We start from the raw sequence: 11,320 nt of genomic DNA, 5'->3' as shown, positions 1-11,320 counted from the left end.
CTCTAATAAACGCATCGCAACAAAGGTGCAGCGGCTGATGAAAGTTTTTCAAAAGTCTCGTTATTGCAACAGAGAGTGATAAGTGAATGCGACGCATGTATTACAGCTGCAGGCCGCAAATTTCATCAAACGCTTTAAAACTTTTCTAAGACCTAAAATGCTGTGTAAAATTGTCTTTGTGTAATAAATTTGTGACCTTTTTTGCATCCATCAGTTTCTGGCTTTGCGTGCAAGTAGTGCGTCAGCATTGTATTTGTGACCATATGTTCCTTATGTGATCCTTACTTCTTATCCTCCCCTCTAACACCTTTTAATAATTTGCTTAAGAGTTTAAACTCACCCTATATACTTGTATTTCTTATGCTTGTATGTAAGTGTCTACTCGAGTACGTACGCATATATACGTGTCTACCTGAGTATATAAGTGTTCGTATATACACGAGTATAAGCGAGCATATACGTGTATAGTAGAATGTATAGCTGTATGGATAAAATATACTTGCAGATACCCATCTACGTATTTATTGGTGCATTTATGTCAATACGTCTATGTACGTGCCTACACGAGTATATATGCGTATATATACGTATGTACTCGTATATTTAACCTGTTTCCTGCAAAAACAATACATATTAAATAAAATTAATATTTAATTTGTATCTGCCATATACTTGAAGATTCAATGACATTAGAAGAACAATATTCGTTAAGCCTAAGATTATGACCACTTTACCCCATCTTAATTAAATTGTTCTAAAAAATTATCTAACATAGATTCAGTTAACTGTTAATGAGTAAGAGTTCTTGAGACATGTAGGAAGCTTCCTGTGCAGTCAATCTGTTCATAATTCTAAAAAACAAAATTTCCCAGGGAAGTTAAAAGAGGTGTTTAGATTTTTAAAATTTTCATATTCACGCAAAATATTTTTTTTTACCAAATAAAATTTTGCCAGTTGTAAAATTTTATATTCAAAATGTAGTTTCCAACTGCCCTACTCGAAAATAAAATTTTCACATTCTTTCGAACATTTTTTTTCCAAGCTATTGCCATTTATTTGACATATGACCACTTCCCCCCACCAGACCCTATATCTTTATCGGAAGAAAAAAGTTCATTTAGTTAATCTAAGACAGTTCCTTGAAAGGTATTTTAAAGATCATTCTTTACATTAAAAATTTTTTTTCAAGGTTGATTGAAGCTCAACACAGAATAATTATGTTATGCTGTGTTTATATTTTGGTGAATTTGTTTTGCATTTATTTGTTAGCGATCATTTTAGTTCGTAGCAATATTTGTAATTCATTTTCGTAGCAGTATTTGTAATGCCTCAAAAAAAAAAAAAAAAAAAAAAAAAAAAACCCAAATTTTATTGTCTATGTGAGTGTGCACTTTTTTTTTTTGCCTTTTATTTATTACCTTGTACCCAAGGGGTTCGCCAACCTCTTTCGGAGTTTGGACGGGGTTCGCAAGGACGAAAAGGTTGGGAACCGCTGCTCTACTGAATACTTACACGTGGAACATTTGATATCATGTGATCACCAATTGAAGAAAACTAATATTCGCCAATCATCCGATAACGATTTCTTGAACATTTGCGTAAGTTCGCAGACGACTACTTTAATATCTAACTTCTAAAAAATTTTCTTTTCTAAAAGTAACAAATAATAAGCATTACACAGGAGAGCAGTCATTTTGGTGCAATGGTATTTGGAGCTGATTTCGTATAAATTTGGCACCCTGAGTTCAAATATGAGATCAGATTTCGCACAGGACCTCAAATTTCTAAAATATAACATTGAAATATGTGTGACATGGGTTTAAGTTACATCCATAGATCAAATAAAAAACTAAACATGGAATTTGTATTCCTTTTGTATTAAACAAATAAATCGAGCTCAATTACCAAACGACCAACTGCAATTGGACATGGATCCCCGATTTTTAAGGGCCCCCAAAAGACTGAAATTGTATAGTAGTCTATTATTTAAGAAAATTAAAGGGAGCCTCCTTTAAATTTTTTTACCTGTAGGTGTACATGTGTGGGATGTTCTGTCTCCGAACAACAAGCATTTTGAATGAGTGGTTCAATATCTCAACACCCCTGAACCCCCTCCCCCCCAGGTTCTCCATAAACGCTTAAGTTTTTTAGTTTTGACTGCAGAGGCAGGTGCAGATACAGAAATAACTCCTGGAAATTAAATAGCGCACCCCCCCCCCCCCCGCATATAATATGTTTCATACCAAAGTTTTCATGACTTTGTTTTTAAATGTTTTTTAGGATTACTTAAGGCCGATTAAATCTACTTTTCGGTACATGAATATTATGCACTAATATGCTTTGACTGTGCGCGTAAAATAACATTTCAACCGAATTAAATACCAAACCCAATATAATATCACCGAGATGCTATAAAATGAACGGCTTTAATTAGTAACATTGTCATTATGTCATTATGATTATAACAAAGGCATGGTTATAAAAAAAAACCACACCTCATTTTGAGTTTTTATAAAGTAATTTACATGTTATAAAATAGTATGTAATTAAGAAAATCACAGCTTCATAACACATAAGTTTTATTGAAGAATTCAGATATTATTTCTTGGCAAATTTCAAAGCAATTACTGATTTGTTTTTAAATCCATGATACTTCAGTGCCGTTTCCATTAATATCATGGTTTTGCAAAGAAACTACCATGTGATTTCTTTCATTTTGCGTTTTTTATAAGCTAAAAAAGAAACCTGTTATTTCGCAAATAGCTTCCTGGATCGAAATGACTCTTTTAGGCACGTACACACACTTTTTTAAAACTGTTAATAATTAATTCCATCAAAGAAGAATTAATGGACGAATCGCGATATTTCGTTCCCTTGAATTGGAAATCGGTGAATTAAATGTATTTTTCAGTTCTATATTCTGATCCCCAATTTGCAAACAAAAATGCTTTTCAGTACTTCACGGCCCTATAGCAGGGCTCAGTCAATTCCAGCAGTTTTGTGCTTATGAGCACTTATTAGCCCGGCACAAGAGTGACAGATTAGGAGGTGGAAAACCTCTTAAGAAAGCCTAGAGTGCCAAACAAACTGGTAGCTAATACAGAATTAGCACTGACCGGACGAGTGACCGAAACATTGGTTCGGTACAACTCGAATATTGAAGGCAAGGCATAGTGATTTCAGTAAATTACCGATACATTGGGGCCATATATAGGGCGGTAATTTACAGAAATCACTATGCCTTGCCTTCAATATTCGAGTTGTACCGAACCATGGCTTCGGTCACTTGTCTGGTCAGTGCTAATTCTGCGTTAGCTACCAGTTTGTTTAGCACTCTAGACTTACTTAAGAGGTTCTCCAGCTCATGCACTTATAAGCCAGGCAGATAAGTGCTAATAAACACGAAACTGCAGTCCTCGGCTGGAATTGACTGAGCTGGCGGTGTATTTTATGGAAAAATGCTGTAGTTCGAAATATGCTTGTGTTGGGTGTTCTTTTTAAATAACTGAAAAACTGTTATAGAGAAGTGAAATAAAAATAATAAATGAAATAGCTAAATTAATTTATCCTTTGGGGGGGAGGGCCCCTTGACCCCCCCCTAAAATCCGCTACTGTGCAGAGGACCCCCCAAAAATTGCTTGTTTAGGGTAACCCTCTACATTAATTTTGGGCCCTGAAAATATTATATACAAAGATCCAACTCGTCCCACATCATGCGAAGCGAATATATGCAAAGCAAGAACTTACCAGTTGACTTTAATTCATTGAAGCGTTGTTACTGAACCTTCCAGATATATACTCCATGTTGTGAATTTTCCTGAACGTAGCTGGACTGCAGTGCAGAATGACAATAGGGCAAATATGCTGGAAGCAATCCTTGTTTTAGAAGCTTATAGTAGTACATGCTTTGGAAGTGCGTAGACAGGAGTTAAAACAGCACATTTTGGGTAAAACAACAGCACAGGGAAAACTAATTCCATATTTCGATTCTAAGCCCCAAATATATGTCAAATCCGTTCTTAAACTCTGGGCACCAAAGAAAAAACACCTTTTATGTCCCCTGGGCTATATATTCTTATTCTTGATTGACGAATCCGCACCTCGAACCAGGGGCGACCAAATGGTAGTCACTGTGACCTTCTAAAAAATTTCTTTATTCGAGAAATTTTTTGACGATTCGGAAAATTTGAAGGCAGTATTGAAATATTGCAGTTTTTTTTATTAATTAAATGCGTCTTCCCCATTGGATGCAGTTTTGTGTGAATGTTCATATTTAATCATTCGGAGTTTCATTCGTTAAATTAAGATTCTGTTTTCCCTACCAAAAGTTTAAGATTGGGCCCTCAAATATTCCTCAGAATGAGTTTCTTGCGGAAAAGCTCAAACTTCTCAATGATTGAACTTTTTTATGCATATCTATTGTGATTTTTGTGTCAATTTCCTTTCATGTGATTAAACAAATACCGTAAAATGGTCCAACTATGGGCCATTTTTCGATGTTTTCAATGAAAATTCCTTATACATCTTTGATTTTAAAATTTGAGGACTTTAGCAATGGCAGCTACACATCTCGTCTTTCAAATGAAATGTTAAAAAAAAATCTAAGTTGTAAAGAAAAGGAAGGAGAATTTTTTTCCCCGTGGCCCATAGTACCCTACGGGGTACAACCATGTCAACAAGCGGCTTAATTCATAACTGACGAAATAGTGAAGCAAATCTAAACTTAACAGATCTTGGAAAATTGCATAAGTGGTCTGCCCAAAGGAGTCTTTTGGCTCTTTCACGATTAAGTCTAATCACGCATTAAGAACGACTAATTTTTCTAAGGTATACAACAACAATGGCAATCTCTGATCTAGCGTTTTTAGCTACCTAAATGTTTACACTACCTGATGAATTTTTTAGAGCTCGGAAGTTCAAACGAGCTGATATGTGCATCACATGACTTCCTTTTACTTCAATTTAATGTCATTTCCCCATCATTGCAGTTTTAATGTGATTCAATTGTTTACTCTCTAAATATCACCAACAGTGGCCTAATCAAAACCAAATTTAAAATTAAAAAAATCACCAAATTTGTCGCCAAGTTAGAGACAAGATTTGGCGATTAAAAGGCTGGCGATGTATCGCAAAGTGTCCGACAAATTATAACACCTCTTGAGTTTACATCGAAATTAACAATGATTTCCCCCAAAAAAAAGGGGAAAAAGACCCTCTTTGGGGCATCCGAATGCAACCAAGATGGGAGGTGCACAACTAGACCCCACTAGGAGTCTACGTACCAAATTTCAACTTTCTAGGACATTCCGTTCTTGAGCTATGCGAGATAAATACACACATACATACGTACATACGGACGTCACGAGAAAATTCGTGATAATTAACTCGAGGGTTGTCAAAATGAATATTTCGGGTGTCTGTAGGTTCCTAGGCATATATCCACGTGTGGTCGGATCGAAAAAAAAAACTCAACATTCATTCGGGGGTGAGAAAAATGGAAATTCAGGCCGATTTTTGAGTGAAAAATTTTTTGCGAATACAATGCTTCCTTTTTTGTAAAAGGAAGTAAAAAGGGGCCACTAGAGAGCAAAATCATCACCATGGCAACAGTGTCCCATTGTTGCCCCCCCCCCCTTGGCACAAAGTTGTACCATTTTACTGTATACTGGGAAAAAATTATTTTAATAAAAATAGTTTATTCCAATTTCCATCAAATGGAAAATGCCAAAGGTATTTCGCAATACAGGCACATTGTTTTTACATAATGTCCAAGTCCATCTTAATGACATAACGGTTTGTCCCCCCTTATTAAGAAAAATAATGTTCCTAAGACATATGGAGACCCTTTCGTGTGCGCTGGATATGATTGAAAAAGTAAATTTCAAATATGTAATCAATTTTTATGAGATTTAGTGGCATATTAAGATTAATTATGGAATGACACTTGGACTTCACAGCAGCGGCGGGTTGACTGGCATATCACAATCATTTGATTCTTTTTTTTTTTAAATTCCCAACTCAGTATGCTCAATATTAGTAATCACAAGCTAAATTTCCCGTTTTTAAGTTGAGGATTAGCTTGAGAGTTTTGAGCATAGAACTTGGACTTAACTAAACACCAAAGAGAAAAACCGTATAGCGTCAAGTAAAATTTTTGGGTGGTCAAACAGTAACGTTAACATCTCTGGAGATCACACAATCAGGAAAACAATGTTTTAACAAACTAACAGTTTCTGTTGCTGTATGGCATATGGTACCATTATGTATGAAGCATTCTTCGAGATCCATGCTGTTGAAGAGATCGTGTTCTTCAGACTAACGTTGTTGTAATTAGAAGCAATACTTTTTGTACGATTGATAGTAATTATGACGGTTGTTGGATTATTTGTTATAATACTTACGCACTTCTCCTTTTCATTCTCTCACTCTCTCCAAACGAATTTGGCACACGAATTTTTTTAAACAAAACTCAAAGTTACATGAAATACACCGCCAACTCAGTCAATTCCAGCCGAGGGCTGCAGTTTCGTGCTTATTAGCACTTATCAGCCCGGCATAGGAATGTTTGAGCTGGAGGTGGAAAACTTCTTAAAGACGCCAAGAGTGCCAAACAAACTGGTAGCTAATACAGAATTAGCACAAACCAACCCTTACTTACTGAATAAAAAGCAAAGAATTATTTATTACTGAATAAAAAGTAACTTCCTGAATAAAAAGCAAAGTTATAGCACGTATTTTGATGTGTATTTCATGCATGAATTTGTGTTAACCACACAGAGAATTTCTTCTTTTAAAAATTAAAGCACGTGGATTTCTGCATTGTGTGCTAATAATAAGCATACCTTTTCTTGTTTTATTAAATTATTAAAAATTTAAAATTTGGTGGTGGGGGAGGAGGATCGTTTAATTTTGTACGTAATACATTCCATTTTGAAGTTATCGACTGTCAAGATTTTTTTTTTTAATTGTCATAATGCATTTGTAGTAAAATAAAACTTTTTACAATGATTGCCGAGAGCTTCTCTCAGTATTTCAAAATTTATCAGGCTTACAATTATTTGCTTACTGTTTCTTTTTCCTTTACAGGGGATTGTTCGAGGAAGATGTTGAAACTTCTGCTAAGTCACTGGCAGGCTCATCGCGAGCCTATGCCATTCGTGCTCACTGATGATCCCCTGTACTGTAGCCACTTGACGAAATCTCCCTTCCCGGAAGTTTATTCCGTCAACCGGGTCAACCCTATTTTTGAAGAAGACGAAACTCAGTTAGAAGATAAAAGTCCGCCTTCATCGTATCGTCTGAAACGCTCCATCAGTGAAGAAGTAGAAAGAAGAGCTGCTTCATCAGATGATACTGGATATTCCTCCAGCTGCCAATTCAAGAGTCTGACCACAACGACAGTTGATAGTCTGAGTGATGATGTGGGATCTTTGGAAGAGTCACGACGCATGAGCTCAGATTCGGACGACTGTTCCCATCCTGAAGCAGTGGTCGTATCAGCTGATGTACACAGGGTGTCATATCCAGAAGACGTCATAGTCTTATCTTCAAACTCGTCAACAGACGGTAGTCGTCGTGATTTCAGTGCCAATTCATACTACGGTGGCAGCAGCGACTCGTCATCGCAAGAACCGTTCGACAGCCTTACCATGTCCAGCATAACGGACACTAGCTCGAACCAAAAGCCTAGTTCTAGTAACAGCAAAAGACCAGCCATCAAAGATAAGCTCCAGAAACTTCTAGAAAGAGACAACAGCAGTCGACTTGACGAGACGTTTCTGGATTCATTGGATGCCAAACCTCCAAGTCATTCTTCAAAAGATTTTGAAATCGAAAAGACTAAAAGTGATCTGATGAAATCTCTCACAAGGGCTCTTAGCAGCAAAGTGCCAAAAAGAGAATCAAGTTCGCTAACGAATGGTGATGTTGTGATGGTTACGCGGACAGACAGCGCTCTTGGAGGAAAATCTTTAGATCGCAAAAGTATTTCCAGCTCGACATCGCCAAAGACATTGATTTCAAAAGAAATTAATGGAGTCACCCGTCAAGATGAATCAAGTGGGTCCAGTCTCAGCAATTTCTCGAAACCAAGAAAGCATCAACATCGTGGAAGTAAACCTTCATTAGAAAAAGAATCAAAAAGAGATTCCACTGAAAGCAGCAAAGAAACCTCAGACACACAGGACTCCCACATGACACATAAATGCAAACTTTGCGACAACGTAAACAGACCTTTGGCTTTCCATCAACTTTTGCCAGGTCATTGGAGTTACGACAATGTATATCTTCCGCAAATACCTGGGATGTGTTGTTCCTGCATGCACCATCATCACAATCCATTTCCACCATCATCTGATGATGACGTGTTTTATCCTCTATATTACCACCACGATCTCGCAAGAGCAAGACATTCGTGGGCACCTTATACCAATTCTAAAAATCTACTCGATGCCCATCCGAAGAGACAAAAGAATAATGAAGATAAAAGAACGTCTTCGTCTTCAAAAGAAAATAATGGATCTGGTACTCGTTACTCACCTGATGGCAGTTCTAGGGAGACGGACACTTCTCAAACAAATTCCAGTAATCTCAAGAAGTCATTGTCTGAAAGACGTTCCCTAAGAGAGCCTAAGAAATGTAAATGTGAACACTGCTTAGCATCCGTCCTCGATAATAACTCTCCTCAGCACTTAGCTGGTCATGACTGTACTTGTTACTGCATGTCTCATAGAAGAGTTAAATTTGCATCTGACACAGACTTATCACAGCATAGGCATTTACATTCAGGATTTAGGCTCCCAAAAGATGGAAATGGTAACCCTGTTAGTCCGGCAACGTTTTTGGTGAACTTACCACACCTGAATGGTCATACAATGAATAAAAATCAAAGTGTAAAAGAGAATGGATTAAAATCTAAAAAGGCTCCTCCATTAATTCCCAGGGGTTTGAAAGAGCCTGTCAAGGTATTTTTTTCCCTCATAATCATAATCTCATTTTTATCGGATTAACGCGCATCACGTTAACTCATTTACACCTTTATCAAGTACTTCTGCATCAAATTATTAAATTCCTAAACATTTTTTTCTTCTCTTCAAATTACATATGAGCGAAACTTGAGTTACAAACAAATGCAAGATTTTTGAAAACAAGCCGTTTCTCAACAATGCTTAGCTTTTGGAGAGATTTCGGAAACTGAGACTAATTTTTTCGACTGCAAATCAATTTTTGTCACCTAACGTGCGAGAAACAATACATTGTTAGAGGTAGGAAAAAATATGCATATTTGTAAAACATCCTAATTCTTTAACTGCTGAACGAATCGAGATGATATCTTAACACTAGAATGCGTTGATAGATCAAAATGTTAAAAAAATTTTTATCATAGATTCTTGGATGGTTTATTTATAGTGAAAAGATATTATAAAACACAGTTTACTTCTGTTAGATTAGCGTTGTAGATATGGCGTAAGGTGTAATTTCGTATGCGAAAATGAGGAAAACTGTTAATTTCTATTCTTGACATAATTGTAAAATTTTATGTCAAGAAATAGGATCAATTTCATATGAATTTTAGCATTAAAAATCAAAGTTGTGTGATTACTTAAACAGAAGCTATTCCACTAAATTAAAAACGATCGTATGACTAGTTTCTACTAATTACAAAGACTATATAAATCTTTTTATGTCAGAAATCAAGACATAAGGTTTGCGCGAAGTGAGATCAGTAAAGTAGCATTCTTCATTCCATTCCTCAGTGAATAAAAAAAGGCAATTTGAATTCAATAGGTAGGTATTCACGGCTGTAAATCCCTGAGAAATAACTAAATTAACTAACTAATAACTAAAATCAATAAATATTTTAAAGACGTATATAAATACAGTTACTTTTAGTTGCTTTTTTAAAGCATGCGTTTAAAAGTGAAACTTTTCTTGAAATGGACCTTTTAAGAAGTTCAAGCATTTGATGACTATACTACATTTTTGCAATCGATTCAGTATACTAATGTACCTCTCCGCCAATACTACTGGTATAGTACCAGAGCACGTGACCGACCAATGAGGCATATACTGAATTATAAGTTTCGGAAGGCTGTTCCCCCCCCCCCCCCCAAAAAAAAACGAACTCCCTTACCTGGTCAAACACCTAACACTATCATGCTTTTTTTTCTCAATAATTGCTATTGCTGAAACAAAAAGCTCTATGAGGATAATGTGTAGCGGGTTTTAAAAATCAATTTTCTTTGAATCATTTCTGAAGTACATTGTTATTTTTAGAAAGTCTTGCACAAAAAGCCAATGTATCACAATGCGGACTAATCACATGATTTCATGATTTATGCAAATTAAGAAATATTTCAAAATATAACTATTTTTTTATCCATCGTCAAACTCCGTCGTTTTTGATAGAAATATAACTCTTGATTTGCTTTACAGATGGACGAGTTGTATAGATCCTATCCCATCAATTTCCGTGATTGGGAAGCCCATTACAGGCGTACTTTTCTGCACAAGAGAAGAAGACGAGCCCTCAACATGGTCGGCATGGCCATTGGAATTGTCTTTGTTGTTGGTATTGCCATAGCTCTTACCTTTGTGTTCCTCCGGATCAAGCGACCTGCGTGATAATTACATGGTGTAGGAATGTTCAAGGAACTAGATTTGGGTAGCTACTCTTCTCAGAAGGAATCAAAAATCGGCTCAAATTGTTTTTTAAGTAAAGTTGTCCAGCATATCATTTATTCACAAAACTGTGTGGTTGAATTTTATTGCATCGTAATCGAAACAGGCTACTTCCTCCCACCCCGGACACTTACCCGCCAATCCCCAGTATGCTTACCGACCGGCTCGTAACCTACATGGTACCTTTATGGCTTACTGCCTGAGAACACAATTTTTTCTTTTTTACAAGAAAACCGTAATGCTAATTTTCACCGAAAACAAAGAAAACATTTTTCATGTCAGGCAAAAAGGAGTTCGTCCAAAATACGAATTTTCAGAAATTTTCAAAAATGATCATGAAGAAAAAGAAAGATGCAACAAATATATGATTGCAAAATTATAATTATTTATGCCATGGCATGTTTCTTTTTCTTTGTGAAGATTGGATGAAAGTTTAAACATCCAATACAAGGTTGTGAAAATTCCAGGGAATGTTTTCATACCTTCACGGACCATGGCACTGAAGAACAAGTCTTAATTTTCATATTCAATACTTTTGCATTCTTGTGGTAATTCAGAACGTTCTTCTTAATTCATTACCTCTCTTGGAACTTATTTAGATTATCTGTGCTTTCAGAAAACTAAGCTTAATTAAAATGTC

General features: G+C 36.0%; 1 protein-coding gene across 1 annotated transcript in view; it reads left to right on the top strand.

The window, feature by feature from the left end:
- Nucleotides 1-10,623, top strand: part of LOC129228333 (uncharacterized) — a 16,717-nt gene extending 6,094 nt beyond the window's left edge. Inside the window, exons 2-3 of the mRNA XM_054863012.1 lie at nt 7,087-8,963; nt 10,435-10,623. Coding sequence (XP_054718987.1) covers nt 7,087-8,963; nt 10,435-10,623 — 2,066 coding nt within the window. The remainder of the gene's footprint in view (nt 1-7,086; nt 8,964-10,434) is intronic.
- The last annotated feature ends 697 nt before the right edge of the window (nt 10,624-11,320 follow it).

This window comes from Uloborus diversus, chromosome 8, assembly GCF_026930045.1.
Source record: "Uloborus diversus isolate 005 chromosome 8, Udiv.v.3.1, whole genome shotgun sequence".
Classification (NCBI taxonomy): Eukaryota; Metazoa; Arthropoda; class Arachnida; order Araneae; family Uloboridae; genus Uloborus; species Uloborus diversus.
The sequence above is the reverse complement of the archived record's forward strand: the minus strand, read 5'-3'. Positions and strand labels throughout refer to the sequence as shown.